The sequence below is a fragment of the Microchirus variegatus genome, assembly GCF_963457635.1.
Source record: "Microchirus variegatus genome assembly, chromosome: 6".
Taxonomy (NCBI): domain Eukaryota; kingdom Metazoa; phylum Chordata; class Actinopteri; order Pleuronectiformes; family Soleidae; genus Microchirus; species Microchirus variegatus.
In genome coordinates, this window is record NC_139807.1 from 6,052,656 (window position 1) to 6,079,940 (window position 27,285).

At 41.7% G+C, this 27,285-nt stretch overlaps 1 protein-coding gene across 1 annotated transcript; it reads right to left on the bottom strand.

The window, feature by feature from the left end:
- rab28 (RAB28, member RAS oncogene family) lies at positions 1-27,112 on the bottom strand. The gene is made up of 7 exons (XM_083891543.1): positions 27,029-27,112; positions 21,562-21,658; positions 17,921-18,009; positions 15,717-15,846; positions 4,130-4,233; positions 3,959-4,036; positions 1-461 (listed from the first exon to the last, which is right to left on the bottom strand). The coding sequence occupies exons 1-7, from the start codon at positions 27,101-27,103 to the stop codon at positions 369-371; spliced, it is 666 nt and encodes a 221-aa protein (XP_083747669.1). The 5' UTR covers positions 27,104-27,112; the 3' UTR covers positions 1-368.
- Between the last annotated feature and the right edge of the window lie 173 nt (positions 27,113-27,285).

A 27,285-nucleotide genomic window follows, 5' to 3' on the forward strand; every position in this document is an offset into this window, starting at 1 on the left:
AAGAGTGAATGATTATAGTAGTTGACAACCAGCTTCATACTAACACTTTTTTTTATCTATTAAAAATCAATCATTGGAGTAAAGTAATAGCTGCATGTAAAAAAAATTAGGTCCCATTTCCTTTTTTTGGTGAACCATACTAAAAAGTAATATCTGCCAAATATCCCAAACAACAGACCGAGACCTGAAAACCACACAGTCTGTTCTTCATCTCACCCACTCAGCTGGCACACAGGAACACAGAGAGCGCTCTCTGAACACGGAACGATCCAGTAACTCCAAAACTCCTGACGTAAGGAATACTGACTGAAGAGTGTGTGTGTGTGTGCGTGTGTGTGCGTGTGTGTTTGTGTGTGTGAATGAGGAGGTCACTGCACCACACACATGGAGCTGCGTGGGGGGTTGACTGTCCTGGCCACGGTGTCCTGGCTGTAGTTCACGATGTCTGCCTTCACCACACGCTGAAAAACAGGCCAGAAACATACACATTATTTAAAAAATTAAAAAAAAAACTTCTGTGAAAACATCACAGGGTTTAAACGTATAACAAGTTATTTACATATTTTAGAGGATGTTTCAGTGACCTCCACCCAGGCGTTATGATTAAGTCCAAACACACTTTCTACCAACATCAATAACACACACAAAATTACATATTTCCCACTCTATATGAAAATAATGAAAATAAATGTGCATGCAATTTCTGTTCACACAGACAATGATGTTTTCAGCGAATCGTCATTGTGAAACAGTAGTGGGTCAGAAGACGTCATCTTTAATGTGGCCCACAATGCATTTCTGATTAAATTGTTAAAAGAATGGATCAGAAATGATATTAGTGCCAAGTTTGAAGTTTCTGTTTCTCTCCACTGTCACCAACCTCATGTTGGAGGTTATGAGACAATGTCTGTGATTTGGAGTAAATAACAGAATTAAATATGTAATAAATATGAAATGATCTATATCCGGATACTGATGTCGTATATCTGTTTCTATCTACTACGAGGACAGCACAATTAAATCTCAGGGATGGGGTGACAATGTTCTATCTTCTTTTTCTAGAGCTCTAATCTAACTAGTATGTGTAACTACAAAGCTACTGTTTATGCTATTATCAGATAAACAGGTCTGTGCAGACATACTTCCTGCTACTGAACAGAACATATTTTGCTTTTCTGGGTGTCCTCTTGTCTAATTGGGCCTTCATCCTGTGGATAGTTCACCAGCTCAGCCTTCACAATCCCCTGAGCAGGTTCACCACGTCAGAGCAGCGAAATGATGGAGGTAAGTAAAGAAACAGGAGGGTGGAAAAAGAAAAAAAGACAAAGGCATGGTGTTATGATGGTGTGAAGGATTAACAAGAACGCCAGGCAGTGTGAGGGCAAACAGGAGGAGAGGATGTGGAGACAGAGGACATGGAGTGAGATGAGAGAAAGAATTGTAATCAACCGGCAAACACATAAATAAAAATAATAATTTCAAGTCCTCTCAATATTAAATTTTAATAACTATCACATAAACGGAACAACAACATAACACAGTAAATAAAGGCTGCTATTAATGATTCTTTTCATCATAAACTTCCCATTCGATTTCATGAAGGAACCGGTTGTCTCCATGGGTACACACAAAAACGTGATCCAATTAGTGTGTGTCAATATAACAACAATAAACAAAAGCACAAATAATGCAAATACAAGCTTTAAAAAAACTATCCCATGGAGCAGAGCAGCAAAAGAAAAACCCAAGCAAGAGCTAAGGTCCAAAACCATAACATCTAATGTGAGCAACTACTCTGGTCCTTGACATTATAAGCTGCAATAAATCCCATGTCATCAATCTGAAAGCTCTGAGATTACTTTTAATCGAGCAATTATTTGACTGTAAAATGTCAATAAATGGTATACACTCCCGACTAATACCTTTAAATTGCTAGTTTTGATTTATTAGCACTCCAAGTGTTTATAAGTAATCCATTTTCTGACAAATGTGTGATTCTATGAAATACCTCATCACATTAAGGTTTATTCTGGATTAGCTTTAACATTTTAAGGAATATATAATATTAGATCTCGTGGGAAATCAAGTTCAAATGAGTCTGTGCTGGATTTTTAATAGTCCAACAGAGCGCCGGACTCTTTGCTGAATAACGCCAGAGGACCTGACCACATGGCTGATTACCAAGCCGTGGTTGGCTGACTGATTAACGAGCTGCCGAAGCCTGGTGTCGGAGTCAGTGAGTGATCCGCGGCCTCTGTATCTGATCTGAGCAGACAGAGGAGCATGATGGAGAGGGCTGCCAGGCAGATATAATACTGCCAGAGGTCGTGACCCGCGTGTTCAGCTCTGTAAACCTGACATCTGATAATGAGGCTTCAACGGCCCCACAGCTAGACCCAGAGCCACCGAGTGCTCAAAGCCTGTAAACTCTGTATCAGTGACACAAATGCAGGTTTCTTTCTCGCGTCCAACAGCGTTAAACCACTGCACTATGTCGACTGAGAATGTCTATACTGTGGTTGTTGATTTACCAGAACCACTATACTTATACATAGATGATTTGTTTGATTTATCCAAGTATTTTGATTCAACATTTTTGATAATTGCACTTTACTCTCCCCGTTAAACCAAAATTGAATGATACATTTCTTGAGACAATAACGCAAAAATCACGATAAATTGACTTTTGTCATATTTGGTGCATCGTGTGTTACCCTGGTGTCCTCAATCCAGATAATGCACATTAAATGATGACTATGAATGTGTCCAACATTAAGGTCACTCTAGATTTCATCAAGTTGTGAGTGTTTCTGTCGACTGGTCTCTTCCGTGAGGAACAACCTTTACCCGGCCACTCACCCTGCACAATTAGCCTGGATTAAAGCACTTTCCTTTACTGACCGGGCTATCGAGGGAGGTGAGGATGAAGAAAGTAGACAAACAGCTCCATTAGTCAGTGGTCATTTAGAGTGAGTCTTCAGCATCAGCAGTGCTGGTGAGAAAAGAAGGGCTTGAGAATTTGACCAGTCCTTCCCCTACATGCTCTCCTGACCTCTCTGTAGCCCCCAGGCTCATCAACTACTACCCAGCCAGAGTGGCTCCAACTGCTCATATCAGAGCCAGGATTAATGCTTCAGTGGGAGGTGACCTTGTAAATCCTGCAGCTGCCACCACTGGGCACCTTGGTCTGGCTGGCAAGCCGAGACCCCCATTTTGGCCCGAAACAGTGGGAGATAATGGGAATAAATCAGGCGGCCGATCTTCACGCCCTACAACTGCCTACCTTTAACCCCTGACTTCACGCGTTAATGCGATCAATGTGGTAATATTTACATATGGGCGGTGTTTGCGGCGCGTAGACCATTACAGGAGGCAGACGTAACAAACTTGTGTTTACAAAGCAAAAGGTCCTTTACAGTGTGTGGTGACCTCCATTGACCTAAGACACTCCTCATGACCTCTCTTAAAGACTAGTGTGTAACAGTTCAGGAGGGTTTATTGGCAGAAATTGAATACATACTACCCATTAGTATGTTTTTTAAGTGTGGAACTGCTTTTGAAATAAAAACAATCACCTTAGATAAAGCTTTTTAAATGTATCTTGCTTTATGAAGGCCACACTATGTTTCTGCAGCAATCCAAACAGACAAACCAGTCTGAATAAGCATTCTGAAACAGAAGCTCGCTACACAATCAAAGAATGATATCCTATCTGGTATTCAAAGGCCGTCTTAGTTTCCTGACATGTTTGGGAAAGGGAGGGGGGTGAGCAGGGAAATCCTACTGTCACCATTAGATGTCACTAATTCTTACACACTGGACCTTTAGGTTCAGGGATAACATTACAGATAATAACAGCAGAGGTGAATCCCAACACGTCACCAACTTTCTCTCATTTACCATTTGCTAAATGATAAATGTTGGTGAAATGGAACAGAATGATGCTATAATGGCTTACCTGAGACTGCTCTATTTCTGCTTTGTTTAGCTTGACACCAAGGATTTCAGCAGCAACCCTCTGGAAACAAAGAAACACCTGGAGAAAGAAATACCAATAAAAAATTAGGATGATTATATTCACTCTGTAGCCCACTTTTTTTATCGACATGTCGAGTCAGCCGTTACTCACCGAGTCCCCCGTTTTGGCCGACACAAACTGACTGACGAGGCCGTTCTCTTGGCAAAAACGCTGGTGTTTGTCAGACTTCACTGTCCTCATGTGCTCCAGGTCGACTGTAGACAAAACACAGCGCGACATGTCAGACAAACTTACGAGAGATAGATAGATAGATTTACGCACTGGTTACACGGCACTCTCGCAGGGTTAACTGTCACATATCAGAACATAAACAGAAAAGATAACTGTTTACGCTCCAGTTAAGATGGAAGGGGTCTGCCTAGTGTACACGGATGGCGGACGTAAAGAGATGTGAAAACAAAGTGTAATTCAGTTGTTATGCTGCTTTCAAACCTTGCCGCCGCAGAGGCCACTTGTTGTGACATTAAATTTGTGCAGGTAGTATGTGTTTGAGAATCGAAATGTCGATTCAGTAGCCCCGAGCTTCTCTTCCCAGCTGGCATGAAAGCTTGATATGACACATTCCTTAGTGTAAGCCTAGTACAGTTGCACCCTGGAGCCATGAACCTCTGTTTGACCCGAAACAGACAAACCAGCCCAGCTGCAGAGGAATACTTAAGGAACAATACGTGGGTGACCAAAGTCTTGAGGCTACACTCACAGTGAGAGTGCAGATGGAGAAAACAGTTTGACTTATGAGTGTGCTGGCCCTTAAGGTGGGCACTGCGGCCCAAGAACTGGGACTGTCACCTTTACGCTGATTTACCGCGAGCGCACAATGACAGCGCCTACCTTTTTAGCTATTGTGATTGTGTGTCTGTGCATTTGACTCCTGTGCAATGACACCGGGCGCTTTGCTTCTCTCCTTCCTCACTATGGGGTCACGCAGGGGTCGATGAAGAGGGTCACCTGGGGGTCTTGCCGCTGAAAGTAATAGCTTCGTTCTTTATTTCTGGCATTGTGAGGAAAGGTGGCCACACCCGCTATCTGGTGCATACAGGCTACTGTACGGTGTTGCGTTTCTCTCGTCCCCCCGAGTTTTTGTCTTTGTGTAAGGTTTCATTGAAGTTGTCAAGGATTTACCCCGTTCTCATGCCCCCTTTTTAGTGTGTGTGTGTGTGTGTGTGTGAAGATAAAGCAAGAAGCAGACAAAGAGAAAGACAGATACATATCAAGGAAGAAATGTAAACACTGCACTAATCCGGTATTATTAATATCTCAGTAAGCCATATGACCCATAAATGTTAAAAGGCCAATCCAAAGAGGAAAAAAAAACATTTTGAAAGAATAATTTCAGTCTAAATATTACCATCATCATAAGTGACATATAAACACAAACCTTTCTGGGCAAGAGCTGACACTTTTACAACTACTCAATGTCCAGGGCAGACTGTCATGTCTGTGCCTGTACATAAACATAGCTGTCTCATAGGCGTCAGCACGTTATTAATTCTAGTCATTAACAGCGGAGGTACCCAGCATGCTACTACGAGTAAACACAACTAATCCTTTGGATCCTGCACACTTGGGAAAGGTTATCAATCATGTGTCACAGTCAGATTAGCCAACATTAACAAAGTGGCTCAGGAAGATGCGTCAGTGTAGGTCGAAGAGGTAAGTACGACACAGACATCACACACGCAGTCGTGGGGAAAAGGTCGACAGTAAATCAAGCTGATCCTAAACAGAAATGCAACAGTACGAGAATTAAGTAAATAGTACTTATAGCAACTATTTTGACAAATCAAGAGTAATTATTTACTCAAAATATTTTCCATATTGCTATTTTCATATAATGAATGCAGAGAGAGGTTGTCTGAGTAGCATTCACAAAAGCAGGAGAATGTCCGTAGCATCTAAGCGAAAGGCGTGCAGGAGGCAGGACGCTCGCCCACTCACTCACGGAGTATTATCCAGAGCTTTTCCTGCTGTGTTCTCACATGAGCTCATTCAAAACGTGTCCAGGAATTTGACTGGAAAAGCTGGCAGGACAAATGTCCGGCCTTTAGTTCATGTCTGAAAGCAGCTTTTAGCAATAGCTGGGAAAACAATAATGATATAGACCATGTGGGGAAGACTGAAAGGTTCAGCCTCAACGGCTACAAACCTTAAACTCATGGTGGCAGTTTAAGGTTCAAGATCTTGATGTGTGAACGCGTGTATGCAGCTCCTCAAGAAATACTCTAATTGGGCCCACATTCTCACGCAAGAATTTAACAGCATGTGGCATCTGTCTGTGTAAAATGAATACAAGGCTAATCCCACAGTTTCAGTGTTATGCTCCATTTTTCTCCCTAATGTACCCATTTCTACTTATCAGGTCAAAACAATCTTCCTCCGATGATCTGGTTTCCTTCTGTGTCTGTCAAACTGTACATCAGCTTAACAACCCCTAGGAAGTGACTGCAAACACGAAATAAACTGTTTAGGCCTACGAGCACATAGAGATAGTGGAGGGGATCATCACTCGTCAGGAGCGATGGGTCTTCCTCGCTCTGGTCACCATCACTGTTTATTTAAAAGGTCTGGCCTGTCATTACAGGGAATTGCAAGACAACAGTTTAAGATTAATATCTGCTGGATAAATTAGACTTTTGCTATACAAAAAAAAAACATTTTGTTATTGTGGCAACCTATGAAATAAGTGGGAATACAATCAAATGAGAAGAAAATATGGATGTGCCTCTCCACAAATTAGTGTCTGTGGGGACGTCAGCTTAGATCCTTCATGGAAAGAATCCTCTTACTGGCAGACTTGATTATCCTAAAAACCAGCCAGACTTGGAGAGGTTTTCATTTTTTAAAGTTGAAATTAGGTGGTTGGTTTTTTGTTGGATTGTTCTGCCTCGGGTATGCTTTTAAAATAAAAGTCCCCTGTTATTCCACCTTCAATGAAAAGAAGATACACAAACTACGACTGTGAACGACAATGAATGTATATTTTAATTATGTGGAATACTGAGTGGAACTATTTCAAGTAGTGAAGTTGCCTTTAAAAATACTGTTTATGTGGGAGACGTGTTTTGCTTGTTTTACAGAGATCGCTGTTAATAAAACAGTTCATTCTGTGTCAAGAAAACACCACAAAAATACAGATGAGATATGTGGAATGTGCACACAACTAAAACAATCATCAAAACGTATTTGTCTGCATTACACCATCAGAAATTAGCACCTAATGGCAGGCAGATACACGCAGTGTACATCTAGTGAGCCAGGCAGAGGTTGTTGTTCCATTCCATTTAGACGTCATATCCTAACCATTTCATCATAATCTCCTAGGTTTTAAGAGCTGTGAACTGGATGGCACCGCTGGTTCCATAAATGGCACCCCTTTCTGAATTGGCTCCTTTTTTTTCCCCCCTTTGTACTTCACCAACAAATGTTGCTAAGACAAAAACAATAAGCTATTAGCGGTAAAACATACAGTGTGATCCTCACAGGGCTTCTTAAAACCATGCTGTGATAACAGAGACACCTACTTACTGTTCTGCCAGGGCGGCTGCTAGGGACCAATTGGAACAGTTTACCCAGCCAGCAACAGCCAGAGAATAAGCTTGACATAACACAGTTAATTGCCGGCAGCCTTGCATTAAACTAAACAGCAGTTGGTACTGTGGGGAGTTTGAGGGCTGAGGTAGGAATGTGTGAACTGTGTGTGTGTGGTAGTAATGGTTGGATGTTAGTGCGTTGTTGGGAGAGTTGGGGCTCTGAGGGGTCATATCCCATTAAGTGAAAGTTACAGGGTTGAGCCTAATCAACCCCATGGGAGAACCTATCACTTCCAACATTACCTCACACTACGCCTTTAAGGCCCTGTTAAATGGGTGTGCCTCAGCGATGACCATGAACCAATTCAGACTGTACAGTGACACCAAGGCTTATCAGAGCAGGTCCAACTCCTAATGAAATGACTCATAACAGTCTGAGAGAATTGTTCACCACGCACCATTTAGTTTGAAACATCCCAGATCTATTCCGTAAGTCTTACATGAACAACAATTTGAGTTTCAATTTAATATCCGCAAAAAGCCGTGCCAGACTTTTTCCGGAATTTGTCCTGCCAGATCCCTAGTCAGATTCCGGATAAGAACTCTGCTCTGGATCATTTACAGCGAGTGAGTGTCCTACCTTGTGCATGCTCAAGCAATGCCTTGCTTGAATGTTTCGCACATTTTCCTGCTGTTATTAGCTCATCTGACCCAGACAATGTTCTGCCGTATGTGAACGTCGATCTCTAGAGAATTTTAAGACACAATTTTCCGATCTGAAAATGGATTTAAAAAGGACCAAGGATAGCCACAGCAATCTTGTATTTCTATGGAAGGACAAGAAACCTTGACATGCAAATTATGCCACAAACCAGTCCCCATAATAGACCAGAAATGTCACTTATTTTACAGACGACGATACTGAGCCAGTCTACAAATGAGAGCAACCAAAACTGAGTCAAATACAGCAAAAATATAATCCAGAAAATGACGGCAGACAACCACAGAAACAGTACCTCACTTACCTCATTATTGTGAACCATAATTGTTGCTTTTCTCCCTCAGACCATACTTTATGAAACAATACTTTTCACTATGGAACCATATGAGTTGACATGATTGTCACTCTTGCACCAAAGTTCATTGACAAACTATAACCACTCTTCACAAAACGGTTAAAGTGCTGCAGCCAAATGATTACGACTTCAAAAGTAAGTTATCGTGACAGAAGTACAAGGATTAAAGTCTTTCTCGCTAGAGTTGCGCGTGAAATAAAGTAAGTCTTGGAAGAGTTGCTGTTAATAGTCAGAAAATGCTGGACTAAAGTGGAAAATATGTAACGTCAGGAAATATAAAAGCTAATTTTCGTAGGTAAGTGTTATTCTGCTGTCGCCAAATGACTGTAAACCTGCAGTGTCAGGTATTTGTATCCTGGACTACAGTAAGTGCCATATTATTCAAGTAGCCTGTTTTTTTTATTTTTTTTTAGAAAAGGTTGTACTGAGATGATTAAATATAAATATATAAAATTACAGTGATAAACTGACATCATCTCATTGCAGAAGACCACAGGAACCTGGTACTCGGAGCCATCCGACGCCTGAGCTTTTATCTCACACGAGACTTTTGCCTCATTATTTGAATCATTGGCCGTATTTAACATGGACATCTGAGAGTGCAACCCTACACACAGTGCGAGACCACTTCATGGGAAAGTGGTCTCGCACTTTTGGACCCCGCCGTGTATGACAGCAAACGGGGAAAAGCAAAATAGGTCCCCATTTAAAAAGTAGTGTGTGTGGTGTGTGATTGAATTAGACATTGATTTAACTTTCACAGCACAAGTGGCTAATAAAACAAATGACTAGTAGAATTTATGTGAGGCACTTAAAATGACCAACTGGTCTACAAGACTTGGAGTAAGCTCATAAACTCTGTGGGTTTTGAAATATGAAGGGGCGTGATAAGTCTGTACCAGCATTCAAATATGGACAGCATAATGAAATTGCATACAATAACTACTTTTCCCCTTCAAAGACGTACTGGCTACTTCCCAGTTTCATTTATTTTTTATAGGAATATAGTGCCATACAGAAGTGCACAGAAAATGGTGTGTTTTCTTCCTTTTTAAGACACTATGCCTTCATTAAGAATCAATTTTACAGACTGCACTCTTGCACATTCTTGCACATTTCATTATACAGTGTAACAGTGCAGATATTGTTTACAGTTGGCAAAGTTTCCCTTTCTGTGGACATGAATCTAAAATCTTGAAAGATCTTAATAGTACCTTTCACTTTAACAGATCATAAGTGCACAGTAGCGGCGCAATATGTAGCCAATTGAATCTAGGTTTTTAATAACGTTGGACATTGTATAAATTTAAGTACACTTGTGGTGAAATTCATTGAAATAACAATCATGATATTAAAGTTTGAAGGCAAGATACTATCATGACTTTTTCGTAGCGAGTACAGACAGATGAACTGCTGTTACTAGACGGGTGTTGTCGAGGTGAGCAGGGCCCGTGCAGGAGTCCTCGGGGAATCCTGACAGAGACAGAGCGCTCTTTGTGCTGCGGCGCCCCTGCCCCGGTGGCCTGAAACGGGCTGGGACCATCAGGGGACTCGCTTTCCACTAGGTCAGAAGTGTTCTGTCGACAGTTCATTGATCACAGCTCATCTCGTCATTTGATCGTCTGTCGTGAAGTGATGTGCAGACACACAGTTGTGAAAATACACACGCGCATTCACACTTTAAAACATAATCAGATACTCCACAGCGGCTAGTTAAACAATGTTGTCTTCCTCCCTGGTCAGAGGATGTAGGAGACACAGTAGCTCTGCGAGCACAGAGAGAGCTGGAGCACCAGTCTGTCACTGCTGCTACAGTAAAACACGGGGGCTGAGGGCCTTACTGGGTTTACAGGCCCACAGGACTCATGAAAAATTGAACAAAAGACCCAGTTCTGAGACGACCGCACAGGACGCTGCCCGGGGTTTCACTGGCCATGTCCTCTGAGCTCTCCTGTCGCTGTTAAACTAAGTGGACTTTTATGGGCGAGCAGTAATACATGACTCTGTGAGGTGGCAGCATAACTATGAGCTATAATAATTATACGGAGCACAGGGGGGCCTTCGTGATTGTATGCATCGCATCTGCACTTATTGTATATATTAAGTCCAATGGCCTAAGTCTAAGACTGTCTGAGCATATAATTGAGTGTGAAGTAAAATACCTGAAGCAAGAGCAGGGTGCAAAGAGAGTGATGTCATAGCTTAACACCACAAAAAGTAGATCTAGCTAAAGATGTTATTTGACATACATTTATAACATATGTCTGTGGGTCCAGATCAATCGGTTATTTACCCAACCCTGTGTCAGCAAGGCCCCTTCCAGGAATTCCTCCATATCAATGTTGTGGAGCAGCAGAGAAATAAAGTACAGCCTAAACATGATGAGGGTTCCAGGCTGCCTTCAGGTCAGGTGGCTAAGCTGTGCTGTGCAGCTCAAATGGCCCATGACTTACCACACAAGAAGGTATTCGAAGACTGATCATCTACTGCATGTGCAACAATATTTGCTTTATGGATGACTAAAATGAATGAGGACTTTCCAGGCTTTCGACAGGCATGAGAGTCAAAAGGGATGAGTCCAGAGACCAGAGCTGGGTCAAACGGTTGTTACGAGTAAATCTTTCGCATTTCGTTCACTGAGCGAGAATCACCGGTTGCGCGGAGAGGAAAGGACCACCTATCAGCTGCATGAGCAGGCTTAAATAAATGTGTCTGGATATTTCTTAATCACTGCTCGACACAAGTCATCTGCAGCTGTGATATTACACCGACTTATCAGCCACAGTGTAATACAGCAGTAATTCTTCATTCCACCCTCAGTATCACTGCTGTAATCCAAATCTCTATTTCCCATCTTTTCCAGACCTACAGAAAGACAGCACGCTTCAGTCACTGCGGTCACTGAGACAATTTGATACACACGTCTCAGCTGACCCTTTACCTTAAATAAAATGTGAAGAAAAACAGGAAACACTGGATTTGCCGTAAACTGTAAACATTCCAGATCTTTACCCGACCGTATGCCATGCCTTACTGGGTCTATATACTGGATATATAATGTTTTACAGTGTCGGACCTGTGGTCACGCTACCCACAATGCAACACAGACACTGCTGACGTGTTCATCTCTTCTATCTGGGGAGGGGTGAGGGTGCTGGGGTAAGAGTACTGGGCTTTTGTCCCACCACATGTCTATTGTGGCTAAACCTTTCCCTTGGGGGCAATTAGGACCTTTTAGTTTGTTGTAAGAGGACCTAAGTAGGAGTGGGTTGAGCCAGGAAAAACATTTTTGAGCTCAACCAAAAACAGAAGCACATTGAGCTCCTTTGCACTCCTGGACTTCTGAGCATCTCTCTATTAAGAAATGTGCAGGCCTACACTGAACAGACAGGAACTGTGGCAGCTTTACTGGGGCAGGGAGGTGATGGGGGTTAGAGAGCTGGGGAGGAGAGGGGGAGTTTTGACTCCTCCCGAGTCCTTGCCAAGAGGGCAAACAACTCGAGACCAACAATGTTGGTGGTAAGGACATGCTTCGCGAGAATCAAGAGTTAGGGGAGATCCATGTTTCGCTTTAGCTTTCACATGGATGGATGGAAAACTGCAGAGAGAGAGAAGTGCGATGGGTAACGGTATGCAGAGAGATCTGCTGTAGCGTGCAGAAGGCAAACACGCGCATGTTGTTTCACACAACAGCGACACAGAGCCAATGAAAAGACAGTACTGTAAGCAAAGGCAGCTACAGCAGAAGTGTTAGCCGACACATGTGCGAGATAAGAGTTAAGAGAAGAGTCCGAGAGTGTGATTGAGAGAGTAAGTGTTTGAAAAGGGATGGAAATGAACGAGCGAGTATGTTTTAAGAGATGGTTTAAGATAGGGACCTGGAGAAGGATGAAGAGCAGAATAATAAACAGAGCAGAAGAGAAAGGCAGGTAAGACAAAGTCTACTAATTGTCTCGATGCGGGGACCTTATCTCCCTGCAGCAGGAAACGTTTCCCATGGCAGGCCTGAGTGGATCGGCAGTGAACAGTGTTAGAACCTCGGAGTAAGAAGCCATGAGTGATGAGGAGAGGTTAAGAGAACTGAACCCATTTAAGTCACCCAAATAAGGGCTGTACAAGCCCATGATGGATGCTCTGGAGTTCCTAAGGGAGAGAGCGCTAGAAATGGGAAGCGAGCATGGGGTCCTGCGATCCCCGCTTAATAAAAACAAATTGGTTTGATAAACGACGCAGGTTTAATGTCTAAAGAGAAATATGTGCAGCCATTTCCAAAAGTAATACGAGTCATTTTAAACCAGAGATGGTCTCATAAAATGATAATATATGTTATTATTATGACACACAAGAAGATGAAAAAAAAATGGATTAAGACTTCTAACAGTATGCCATATTTTTTATATCGCCATGCAACCAAATTTATTGTTTTGGATGCCGCTCAAGACACACAACACTTTTCAATCCACTAAAAACGAAACACTCGAATGGCGGCGATGACGAGCCAACATCTCTCTTGAGAGGATCCTGTGTACCATATGGTGTTACGCAGGCCTGCAGTATAATAAACAGTTATAGTATGTTTAAAAAGACCAAGAGTTGAGCCCATGTGTTCTCAAAAAAATGAGCAAGTGTGTCTCTTTATGCCAGCTGTGAGAGTCTGCGTGTGAAATGCCGTCGCGTAAATAACTGCATGCACATATGTGTGCCCTCAGTAAAACATTTCACTGGTTTCCTCTGCGAATTGTTACAAGCGGTGCCGTTATTTAACACAAGGCTCCTGGGCGGCATGCAGAGGGCATGGGAGTCCAGCATACTGGTGCTTAACAAGCACACTTAACCTCAGCCGGCCATGCTAAGCCAAAGAAAGGGAAGGTTGTTCCCCGGCAGTGACATGGCACAGGAGGGCAGTCAGGGCAATGTAAGGAGAGGAGGGGACAGCATCGTTAATGAACTAGTCTGGTCCATAGGCTCAATTACAAGTAAACAGTATACTATGTAAAGAAGACAGTGTTTAAATTAAATGAGCAGGGCATGCATGGAGGAATTTAGGACAGCTTCATGTACTGTTAATAAGAAAAACAGACACCTTAACTGCAACAAGCACTGCTCTCAGTAGACCACACGTAACGGGTTACTCATCCCACGTGCGATATATATAATATACTTTACATAAGTGCAATATACATACACAATAAATCATGTGCAACCCTTGTTTATACTGCAAATATCAAGGTTGTACTGTATATATTCTGGTAACTGTCTATAATATACATTCTATTTCAACGTTTTATGTGGAAATGCATGCTTTATTATTTATTATCTTTATCTTAACTGTCTTTGATGCTGTGACAATAAAAAGATTCCCCACGGAGGGACTAATAAAGGACCATCTTATCTTATCTTAACTCAATTTTATAAAACTGAATCAGATGTTTTGGTATGTGAAAATAAGCCTTTCTGCTTCACCAACAAGTAAATGCACATGAGTGTTCACTTCAAGTTTATCTGTGTGCAAGCACTAAAGATTCTGAGTGGTGAAATGACAAAATCTCCCCGAGGACAAGCTCTCACGGAGACATAAATCTGTTGTGTTTTTATAAGCTCCTTGTTATGTCTGTGCTTCTATTTCGGTTGTCACAAATATGTTGCTTCACTCAGTCAAACATCATGGGAACAATATAATATAAAAGAAATCTAAACTCTGCTCCCAAAAGAATGCTGTGCTATCCATTCATATGCTCTGTCTTATTGTTAATATGTGCCAAGCATTCAAGAAACGAAAGTGGTATATATATAAAAAAAAGGGTAGACACTCTTTAGTGAAAGACAAACAAAAAACTCAGACTGGGTGTGGAGAAGACAAAGTAAAACAAAACTTTAAGGTGTGGACATTTCTAACTCGATAGCTAGACTAACTTTCTTCAAGGTCCCTTTAAGAAAAAGAAGACGATGGGAGGGTCCTGCGATCCATGAAGTCTTACAAGGTAATTGATTGCTCCTCGTGGGGCAATCTGTGTGGGATTTTGTTTTTCTTTTTTCAGCTTGTAGGAGCAGAAAGAAAACACACATGGGCCATTCTCAGCGATAGAGCCATTAGGGGGAGAGTGAACGTGTGAGTGTTGGGGTGAGGAGGCTGACAGCGGGATGTACACTACTTAAATATTACAGTACACACACACTCAGCCACACACCCAAAACCTAGCCTAAATACAGAGGCGCCCAACGTTAAAGCCGCGGCATTAAGAGATGCAACGGACGCGAAGACAAGGGAATCTGCTCTAGACAGGCGAATTAAAACCATGACCTGTGGTCCCTGTTGAGTAACATTAGTGAGAGCTTCCTGTGTGCAGGCACCACTCTGTTGACCGTTCATCATTGCCCAGGAAGGTGGACAAGTCACCATTACACACACACGCACTCTGACGCCTCGTTTTACAATAACACGGCAGCCGCCATGACTCCACATCTGTCAAGGGGATGTTTAAAAAGAGTCATCATTATTACTCTTTATTTTGGAGATGGGTGGATGGGTGCAGGCTGATAGTAGGCGAGTCGTCTGGTTAACGTCGAGTTCCTCTCTTTTACCAATGACTCTGGTTCAGGAGCGCAGGCTCTGAGTGAAGAGGGGGGCAGATGGGTATTGACTGAGAAGGAGGGGTGGTGGGGGGGTATAGATAAGCGGTGCCCTAAGTCCATTGGCCCGGGGATCTTAAATCATTGGCCTTCACTCCCACAATTTCACAAACATCAGCTCTCCCATCGCTCCAAAGCCTCACTCTCTTATCAACAGGCTTATCACACCGATCAGTTATCTAGTGCTCTAACAAACACGTCTGCTACCATCAAACACTCACTCCTACACGCACAAACACAGACACGCAAAGTGAAATAACACGTCGGGGTGAAATGAAAAAATCTGGACTCGTCATCTGCTGCTACTCAGGAGCAATAAAAATGAACTCTTATCCAAACTTGATTGACAAAACCTATGTATATTTGTAAGTTCTGCAGTGCTTCTTCAACCCAAGGAAAACCTAAGGAAATCAGGTGTGTTTTCTTATGTGTAACACTCACTTTTGTTGCCCACCAAGGAGATAACAGGCTGGACATCAGATTCCTCGTTGGCCTTCTTCACCATGCCGAACCAATCCTCCAGATTCTCAAAGCTCTGGTAGTTGGTAATGTCATACACCAGGAGCACGCCCTGCATTGGAAAAAAGACAGAGGAACATTTAATGACATCACACTTTTACATCAGTGAATTATGGATGTGAGCGCGCAGCTCGATTTTGTACTCATTCACCTTATATTCATGCTGACACGGGTACTACTGGGTGAGCATGGGAACAGTAGGTGGCACTGCTCCTCTTTTTAGAGTAGGGGACAGTCTCACACAGACTGTCATGCATTATTATGATCAAAGAAAGGCTGTGTAACTCAAAGTGGATCTTGTTTAAAAATGAAAAAAACTGCTTTGCCAAACAAATAACCAGAGTACAGTCCAGGTGTGGTTATCTGACCTAATGAATTAAAGCTGTCTACCTAAAAACACTTTCCTCCTCCCAAACGTAATCCCCGACGCTGCATTACGGGCACTGCAGAAACTATGCTGCAATAACAAGCGCAGACATTTTTTGAGCAAACACCAGAAGCTGTTTAATAAGAACATTAATTACTCAACGAGTGAACAAGAATTTAATCAACGTGTAAACAGCGATACAAGAACTGCTGGCATGACTCTAGACGGATAATCTCGTGGCTCAACTGTCTGCTATCACTACTTCATTACTCTGTTATTTCTCCAGGAACTGAAAATGAACACGAGCCAAGGTAAATGTCTCGACTTTTACTGCATGATGCAACATGACTTCAGGGGTGTCTGTTGCTTTTTGTTCGGGGCAGACATGCACTGTCACAACACGTGGAGTCGGTGACGACAGCTCACGCCGCTGACAATTACGGCAGGTCTTTCTGAAACAGCCATGATTGATTACAGGACGCACAGTGGCGAACAATAGGTGTGAAAGTTTCACGCAAAACCCAGACAAGAAACTCCCTAAGCAAAGTGTTGTATTGTGGCAACCATGTCTGTGAGATAGTAAAGGAAGTGCAAGCAGCCACACTGGGCTGCTGTGTGGAGAACAGTACAGAAAACACAGTCAACCACAAGGGTGTTTTTGAATAGAAAAGAATCTGCATTTCACTCTGTCTCGCTTTACTAGAGCTGGTGTCTTGTTCGCTTAGTGCTGCAGCGCATTAAACAAACCGCGCTCTTTAATTAGGTCCCCTTCAGACAAGAGGCATTCTGCAGATGACAGATAGCACTTCACGTCTACGGCAACACTTCCCACTCTAGATGCTGACGGCACATGCAAAAAACGAGTACGCACTCACAAAAACTACAGCTGTCATTTTAATCAGCACATTGTTATGTTACGCCAAGGACAAACGTGATGCTTGTGTTGAATGTTTTCTCTGATTGTATTTTAATGCACATCAAGATCACCCATGTGTGCAATGTGTTGTACAAACAAAGCAGACATAAATGACAGGTGAGCGTAAATAGATCATTTCATTTAAATCATATTTTACACAGAATATATTATATACAGTATTGACCTCCAGTGAGCTGTATTACACACTACCATTCAAACATTTGGGGTCACGTATACAATTTTTTTTTATTCATCAAAAGAGTTGCAAAATTAATAGAAAATATAGAAATAAAGAATCAGCTAAACTGTTTTCAGCTGTGCTAACATAATTGCACAAGGGTTTTCTAATCATCCAATAGATTTAGCGATTAGCAAACACAATGTACCAATAATGTATGTATTAGAACACTGGAGAGATGGTTGCTGGAAATAGGCCTCTATACACCTATGTACATATTCCATTAAAAAGACGTCTGATCTAAACAGAAAGAATGAAGTGTAACAAATGTCAAATCAGTAGAAACATGCTGATTTTGACTTGCAATGCCCACTATGAATCCAAATGATAGTTTATTATGATTTGGCTCCACAGGTAGGGAGTGGCAGCCTCTGAATGAAAACGACCAAAGCTCTAATAATAACTCGGACCAGAACTTTGTCCAGTGACTTTTCCACCATATGGGACATCATTATGTTTGTATATTTATGAATCTCTTATCCTTCCTGAGGCTGATGGAGTCAAACACGTTTGTCTCCAAGACAAACAGACACGTGCGCTGTAGATATCTGTGAGGAAGAATGAAAAGTAGCAACAGAGCAGGAGGACGACGGGCTATTACTTACATGAGCGCCGTACACGTATTTATCCAGCATTTTCCCTCCTAACGTTTGGCCTCCAATGTCCCACACCTGCAGGGTCACGTTCAAATTACCTACAGTGGGGGAAAACAGACAGGAATGCTATCAATATCTAAAGTGAAAAACACATTTACAAATCAGTTCTAGAAACTGGGCATAGGTCTTTCTTTCTTTTCTTGAGAATAATAGTCAAAATTCCACAGTTTGTGGCTTTCCATACCAGATTCTTCCCCCCTTTTTAATAATTAAGTTTTTGTCCTGAAGAAACAGCTAGAGCTGCCTGTATAATTGATGATTTGGGGCAATTTGTATCATTAAATTCCACACTGTTGATATACATAATGGTAACAATAAATCAGTGATTGATCTTTCATGTTAAGGACGATTGTCTGGCAGGTCACCCACACCTCACATCCAAGAATATCCAGAGCTAAGATTGAGAGGGATGAATAGGTATGCTCTTATTTAAACAGCCTCAATACACTGGCAGTACAGAAATGATTACTTATTAGCCTTGGAAGAGCTGTTTGCATTGTGCCATTTCCTGCCAAGTCAGGAAAGTGAGGAGAATTATGTGCTGTTAAGGAAAATGGCAATAATTAAACAGAAAATAAGAGGAAAAGAAGACTCCTGTCCTTATGCCTGTGGAAAGAGAAGGAAAGAGTGAATGAGAGGGGGGGGGGACAGGCACAAAAACCAAATCCAAATAAATATTTTCTTCCTCTGGAAAATGAAAGGGGTGGTTAAAAAAAAAGTAGTCAAAAAAAACAGGAGAAGGAGGAGGAGGAGGAAGGACCAGACAGCGAGGAGTTTATGTTGGTGTGATGAAGGCCCTGCGCTGGGCTGGAGCAGTGATGGGGAGCAGAGCATACCCTGTGGACACGGCTGGACGATTCAACCCCTTCATGAGTGCCCTTTATAAAGCAGGGAGAGGAAACGCTGAGGTTCACAGTCGCTACATCCAGACTATACAGTGTCAATGTAAAGCCACACCGAGTGGTGCAATGAATAATGGGCTAAAGAGCCATCCCCACCCATCCTCCGACACCAGCTTTATTTATGTTACAGAGACTCGCTGACATTTTTCAGCTTACAGAAAGTTGTAACTGCACACAGCATCTCTGCCACGGTAAATGGTGAAATTGTCAGTATTAGGCGTTTACTGGTCGACGCCATAGTTAGTTGATGCCATAACGAGCACAATTTCAAGTCTTTTTTTCCAACCATCCATTAACTTATATATAAGTTCGATCTTTAAGCGGACTGTCTCCATCTTCTGTGCTTGGGTCAACGCCTGAGGGTGGGGAGTGTGGAGCAAGAGCAGAGCGTCAAAGCCAATTTGGGTCCAGTTGTAATAGTTATTAGACTCCCAAACTCATTATGTGGGTGTGTTGGGTTTCAAAGTTGGGTTTCAGTCAGACAAACGCAATAATTAGGTTTTTCCTAATGTCGGGTAATTTGTATTGAATAGGAATAAGGTCAAAAAAGGAGCACATTTATTAGACTGTCCGTATACACGACTCAGTTAAAACCGTTTCAGTGTGACAGGATTTATCAAGTAAATTTCACCTTTACTCTTGCTCCCGTCACCACTTACACCTCACTGGTTTGGCAGGGACATCTGGGGGGAGCATTGTTATAAAAATCACGCACAGAGGAGTCTATTGTGTGCCAGTCGGCCTCACCTCACCTTTCCCTGCGTTGGAAAAATGTACATTAAGTTTGACAAGCCGGGCCTTCATGGAGAGTGAGGCCAACACTGGCTATAGGCTTCCCCCCCCCCCTCCTGCTGCAGTAGATCCTTATAGCCCCACAGAAACCCGGAGAGCCACACAATCTCTCCAATACAAGGCAGAATGGAGGTCCCAACAAAGTTTGGGACCACCCACCTCGCAGAGCCGCCCTCCTCTTCATCAGCTCATCAACACCCAATTCCCCATAAAATGGGACATTTAACAACTCTGGTGTCAGACCTTGTGTTGTTGCTGCCCAGTGATACACACGTTCAGTATATAGCCCACATTTAAACAGAGCCTCCAGTTAAACGCTTGAGGGATCACTGATTATTTCAGGAAAGAAACTTACTGGAAAGAGATTAACAGCATTTGTTCAAGTTCATTTTACACAGTTGAGCCCAGCCTGTGCTTTTAGTTGGCTCTTTCTTGCTGACTCCACCACAACATTTTTGGGGCTTTAGTTCCTCTAAGTCTCATAAGCTGAAACTGACACAAAATCAAAATAGAATCCTTCGGCCAAGTCACAAATCAGCATAACTTTTACATTTAGCACTTAATTTGCCCTTGCTTAATGTTGTTTTATTAGTAATGAAAGAATGGAGCCACTTTGCAGATTTCTGGAGCTTAGGCCTTGGCAGAGTTTGAGCAACGCCATTTAAAATGCTGAGAAAAATCCCCATTTCACATGGTAGGAAGTAAAAAATGGAGTCTATATATAGCATTTGTCAATAAACATTTATTTTACAAATCTAAGGGGGATACAGTGTGTGGCTTTATTTCAGTGGGTTCGACATAAATAAATAAGAACATGAGCGTTTTATGCGGTGCAGGACAAAGATCAGTTGAACTTGGGGATAAGCAATATGGATGTAAAATGTTAATGTATTTACTCTATACCATGCCCACAGAATTATGAGCGAGGCTCGCCCATTAAGACATAAACTGTCCACTGGCCTTGTGGAGTAAAAAAAAAAAGTGTGCTCTGGGGGGAAGAGCTTTCAGGGTGAATAACCCTGAGAAGTGGCAGACACTCCACAATAAGAAGCTTCCAGAAATGATACAGTTAACAGTTAATGGAGTTAACCTGAAGAAAAATAGTATTGTAGGACTAGAAAATATGAGACAGAAAAAATATGACAGAAAATTATTTTGCAAAAATGGGTCCTGTTTAACCGTCAATGAACATTCTAGGTCGTTTTAACCCTGTAATACCAAGCGTATCGCAGGCGACAGGTTTGCACAAGCGAACTTTGCATAACCATAATTATGCAACGGTTTCTGAAAGCTGAGAAGTTGCACTTCAAAATGGTTATTACGGTAATTTCCCTCGCACTGTTGCAGGAATGCAGCAAATCAGCATCTTTGTCACCAGAGAGGAGCGAGTTGGAAAAAACGCCTGTATACAGTTTCCATTTTTTGGCCTGTTTTTGGACATTGAGACAAAAACTCAAACAACTGAATTTCAAATTTAACATTGAAAAAACATGGCATTCATGTACAACTACAGTGTTTTATCTCAATAAAACTTTTGGTTTTTCTTCGTTTTAAATTGTTATTGTTATTTTAACATGCAGTAAATTGTAAATAACAGCCAGATATTGAGAGTTATTCTGGAAAAATGGGCAAAAACACTTACTTATGGTTAATATAAGTCTAAAAGACGGACATTTTGAGGCTTAGGTTTTAAAGGGTTAACACTGATAATGTCAAGTACACGTCAACATCAAAAACATTCAGGTCAATATCACAGTTCCAAACGGGCACTAACATCAAGGCACAGCCGTCTCAATGCAATCTCTGCCACTGCGCGAAAGCACAATGCACGTGTCCACACTGATTCCTCCAAACAAGCAGACACTCCCCAAAAAAAAGATTATGAAGGTGTCTCACCTGGAAGGCTTATTCTCTTCAGGAAGAAATCCAGGCCGATGGTTTGTTTGTACTGCTTCCCAAAGGCCTCCTGTGAAAACCTGGTGGCGAGTGATGTCTGAAAAACAGAGACAGACACAGAGAGTGAGAGTGAGAGAGAATGAGAGTGGCAAAATGGCATTTAAACTAATGTGTTTTTCAAAGAAAATGCTTTTAAGATAAAAGGTGATTCTTTGCATAATATTTGCCCGGTAGACAATATTCACTCATAAATACATAACTTAGAAACCAAATGAAAATCATAGCATAGCCCAGAGCAAAACGTAAGATGCTGCAGAAGTCCTTCCAGAGAAAATATACAGCATATTAAAGAACTTCCTGAAAAAGGGATATTTCAGTGGTGAGCAGAAATAAAGAAAAAACTTAATTCATTCACACTGAGAGAATGAGGTGCCAAACTAAGCTTTTTACAATATTTCAATTTCTACTATTTCTAAAAACACAAGGGTATAAGTTATCATATCACAACACTTCCATGTGTTTCTTTTCCACTACAGTGCACGGCCAGATTTCTAGGGCAATGTAACTTTGAAAGTGAGCTCTGCACGACACTCATTTCATCATGACAAATCCGTCACAATCTACAGAAGAGAAAAAAAAAAACCCGACGTGATTGACTCAAACGTACACTGATGTAATTGTCCGTCTCCTCTACCTTCTCGCTGCTCGCGCTGCAGTTGTGACAGTGAAATTCAACGTGAATAGCAAAAACAGGTGCTGGAGTATGTGTCATGTCTCCAGACAGCAGACCTAATAATTGCCACAAATTATAAAACCTCCATCACTGTCACTGCTGTGTTTGAGGAGGAAAGAAATAGCATGTTAGGGGCTCTCCTGAAATCCATGGGAATCCGTAGCACAGGCTTGACATGCCAAGTTTAATTCATTTTGATGGATGAGGATAGGGGGAAAAAAAAAATGAAGTGCTGAATGTCTATTAGCTATCTTTAGAGCACTGTGCTTACATAAACACAACAGAAAAGTGAAGCAATGGGACTATCTGAGTGTTCATGTGGCAGCAAATGCATTTTAATGTGGTCCTTGACAATCACTGAGAGTTAGAGGATTTAAAACTAAATTCTTTTCTTTCAGTCAACTAAGCTTTCACTTGAGCCTGTGCCCTTATCTATCTCCATTCATACCCAGGGGGGTTTACCTTGAGCAAAATACAGTTTCAAATACGCCCGAACTTTGTTTTGTAACTGCTCCAGGGAAGAGAATATGTAAGACACTCTAATTAAGGAAGCTCTAATTATTATTTATTTCAAGTCTTGTTACTTTTAAAACATTTAACCACGTCTTTCTCGATCAACATGTCCTTTAGGAGGTGCGGCACACACTCCGATCCACCTAATTCTTTTAAAAGTTCACTAACCTGCAGACTTTTCAAATCACGGCACGCAGAGCATATCACAGCCTGGAGAGAGGCTGAGAAATTACTAGAGGTGACTGACGCAACAAGGAGAAAATCGGCCATTTAAGTAGCCCAAACAATCACTGACAACACAGGAATAACAAGCTCGGACAGCAAAAATTTATTCCACATGCTCGCGTTGGCCTAGTCGGCCATTTGTCTTGGCATTCCAGTAGCTTGGCTCTCCTCCCTCAAACGTAGACCTTCTTTTTTTTTCCACCATACAATTGGAGCTAACCAGCGAATGTAAAAGCTGGCGTAATCCTGACACTCCAACAGAGAACAGCACAGGGTCAGCGATGATACCAGTGCCGGGAAATGAGGGAAGTTCTACTGAAACAAGAAACTGAGAGAGAGAGAGAGAGAGAGGGAAAAAATATGGCAAGCTGATTATGTCCATGTGATGCAACTCGTAGGAGAGAGAGAGAGAGAGAGAGGCCGAGCATTTTTGCAGAATGGTATTAAAATTGCCTCTTTATTCTCCTCAGACAGACCAGACAGATATAGAAAGTTGTTATTCCGATGGAGAGTTCCTCTGTTGAGGACATTGCTGGGAATCGGATTGAAAAACAGTGCCGTGTTTAAGTTAATGCCCAGCGCCTGAATACGTAAGCCACCATATTTTAAAAACATCTCGCTCAGGTGGACAGGCCGTCTCAGATCTGCCCCTCTATTTCTGAATGGACACCCGACCACAAGCGAAAATACCGCTGACTACGGCGTCCAAGAAAAACTGATCCGATTGCAATTTGCTGAGCAAATTGACATTAATAAGGGGGGAAACGGCATTCAAGATGTCAGTCAGTGGTGCCTACTCAAAATGGGGGGCAGGGCTCCTGTTTTCTGCCCAAAACAGACAAGCAGGTAAGTCATTCAGACAGTGACGAGCTGACACCTGGCAGCAGTGTGGGGAGGGTTATTAATGTAGCGTATCTGCTGGGAACTGAGTTGTGTGTGTTCTCTGATCACCCGCCCCCCTACCCAACCAACCCCAAATGAAAATGTCGACTTTCCAGAATGAGAACATTCATTTTTCTCATTGGGTCTCACCATTACTGCTACATTCATTTTCTTTTTTTTTCTCCCAGAGGAAGCAGAGATTAGTTATGAAAGGGGATGTGTAGCCGAAAAGCACTTGACATCATTCTCTTGCGTTCGCACTGATTCATTCGGCGGGACTTGAGATGCAGTGAAGAAGAAACGCGGCTGAATTGTCATGGCAACCTGCAAATAATTGTTTGGTGTGGCAAAGGGGGGGGAAGGAAAAAAAATTCCACTGTTGTGGATGTAAGTAAGACTGTTTTAATCTGGCTCTTTCATTTTTTTTTAATGAATACACTGAAGGATTTAGTCCAGTGGTTTTGAAAGGGAACCATGACATCACCTTCGGGCAAACACAATGCATCAAGAAAAGTTATACATTATTTCCTCATCCTTCAGAAACAAACTCTGTTCCCAGTGTTATTTAAATCTATCAAATGAGAAAATAATAACATCTATTATAGGGATTAAGCAGACATAATTTCCTTAAATCTGGAGCCAGATGCATAAGGGGGTCTTGGCCTGGAGAAGAGAGGTATACTGACGGAAAACAACAACCAGCTGCAAGATCATGACTTCAGCAAACGGTGGGTTTCTTTTATCAATTACCATACTCTGTGTAATACAGTGCAGCACTGTGATGCAGCCCGGGAGTGGAACTTCATTGTGCTCCTATATTTAATCTTCAAAACACTAAATTACACAAACTGAACTTGAAGGAGGAATTAAAAGTTAACTTATTTTTGGTTAATTTATGTCTAATAGAATAGAATAGATCGTATAATAGATGAAGAGAAGCTTTTTATTTCATGATTAAATTGTCTTGCAGTACAGTCTAACATGTAGATTTACATTACCTTGAATGTAGCCATTAAAATGCACAATAAATAGTGTTATTTTTAATGAATATTACTGTTGTTGTGAAGTGTCAGGATCTTTATATTTTGTCTCTATCAAGACTTCACTTAATTAAAAAAAAAAAAAAACATAACCCCATAATACAAACAAAAAAATTGTGTAATTATTCACGTTTCAATCCAAATGTCTACAAACTTCAAGCGAGCTGCCAAATAACCCGGTGAAATTGTGTCCGCCTCCGTACATCATATGCACTCGCACTCATGACTCGAGTCTGAAAGTCTCCTCTTCTTAACTGCAACATAAACAATCAGCCGTCCTGTTGAGTCACAGTAAGGTCAACAACGCAGGGAAAAAAAACCCGCAAACAATTATTTAAATCCATCTGTATGAAAGAACAGCTTGGAATGACCAAACTGACCATTTTTGACAAGGACACAAGCAAGGATCCAGAAGAAGAAGACAGTAATGCCACATTACGGACGCCAACAACACGACCAAATCATCATCGCTCTGTTTATACACTACAGTAATTCCTACTGCCATTAGCAACCATCATAATCCTCCTGAGGTTTGTGGAGCTCAGATGCAGGCCAGAGGCAGAATGAGCAAATGAAATAAATAAATAGAAATATGTTTTGTGTTTGCCTGTGTTTCTGGTTGTGATTTGTGTTCATGTTTTCTAAAGTTGAGTTGGAGTACAGAAAGTACATCATTTGTTGCAGGACAAGTACCTTAATACTGTGCTTTTGTTCACATATAAACCAGTTTATGTGTGTGATGCAAGTTTTGCCTTAATTAAAGTCATGTGACTACAAGCTTGGTATTTTTGCATTTAACACATTGCATGGATCCAAGGTCCTCTTCAGATGGCCATAAACATCTGATTTTTGTGCACTATCCTTATTATTCATATAGAAAAACAAAAAGAAATGGGATTTCTGGTTGCTTAAAATCAGATTTCAAACCTTCTTTAGCACCACACAAAGACGACATTGAAACCAGTAATGGGGGCATCACACCCGCAGTTCATGCAAGAAAAACCAGGCGACAAAAGGAGCTTTGCACCGCAACTTGACAGGGCGATTATTTGGAGAGCAAGACGACGAGCCACCATTTTTCCCCTGCATCCGGGTATGAAAACCACGCCACAAACACACAAATCCAATTTGATCACTTCCAATTGACAGCAGACATTTTGATTTGCCTGCAGTCCCTTTTTTGTTTTTTACAAAAGTTAAATTAGTGAAAATATTGAAAACTAATCTGTGCTTTTACTGATGTAGTTTGGCTTTCACTGGAAACAGTTATTACACAAATGTTTCCGTACTTTGATTGAGTGGGGTCTAACTAACCAACTACTTATTTCACCATGTACAGTGAATGTGTGTGTGTTATTGTACGAGTAGCTTTGTGAGGACTAGGAATGGGACGATTTTATTGCGATTAATGATATTATTCGGGGGGAAAATGTTTTTTAACATGATTTACAGGTGTACCTTCCTGTCTGTTTACAGTGGTCAGAAACATCACAGATAGGTATACGTATTTTAATTGAAAAATTATTTAATGAGCTCATAGATGGGAGAGATTCAGCTCCCTATAGGCACATTAAGAAAGATCACAACAAGCACTGTATGATGGTGAAATATTGATGTTTTTGTTCATTCTCAATCAACATGATAACAGATAATCACCACAATTAACTTATTGTAAGTGCTTTTGAGCCCCATGCGCGATAATAAAACGCATTAACCATACAGTGAGGACATTTTGGCTGGTCCTCAGAACATTTAAGAGCTTTTTTCAGGGTTAAGACCTAGTTTTAGGGTTAGATTTAGGTTCAGGTTAGGGTTAGGCACTTAGTTGTGATGGTTATGGTTCAGGTAAGTGGTTATAGAATGCATTATATCTATGAGGGTCCTCACTTCGAATGCTGGGCAAACATGTGTGTGTTTGAGAGAGACTGTTAGCCCATGGTGTTATTAGCACATAGCTGACTAAGCTAAGTCAGCGTCAGTCGCCATGGTGACGGTGCACGACACGGTTACCACGAAAAGCAGGATACGTGTGTGTGTGTGCGCGAGAGAAAGCGATACACAGAGAGACACTTACCTTCCCGCAAGCACCGTCTCCAATCACTACGATTTTGAGCTGTTTGTCCTGACTCTCCTCCTCCGAGTCCGACATGGCGCTGAGATAAATGTGCCCCGACTGTGTCGCTGTATGAACCCGAAACACTCTCAAGCTTCTCCGCGGCGTGTAAACGTGTCTACGAGGCTAATCACAGATGGATTAGACGAGCGTTTGTTGGGGAAACCGACGCCATTTTGACTCTGCTAACAGGACTGACTGCTACTGCTGCTACTGCT

Coding starts and splice junctions, on each gene's coding strand:
- rab28 (XM_083891543.1), bottom strand. CDS start 27,103: ATGTCGGACTCGGAGGAGGAGAGTCAGGACAAACAGCTCAAAATCGTA. Junction 15,847..17,920: donor AATACGTGTACGGCGCTCAT/GTAAGTAATAGC, acceptor TTTCCAATGCAG/GGCGTGCTCCTGGTGTATGA. Junction 462..3,958: donor CAGAAATAGAGCAGTCTCAG/GTAAGCCATTAT, acceptor CCTGTTTTTCAG/CGTGTGGTGAAGGCAGACAT.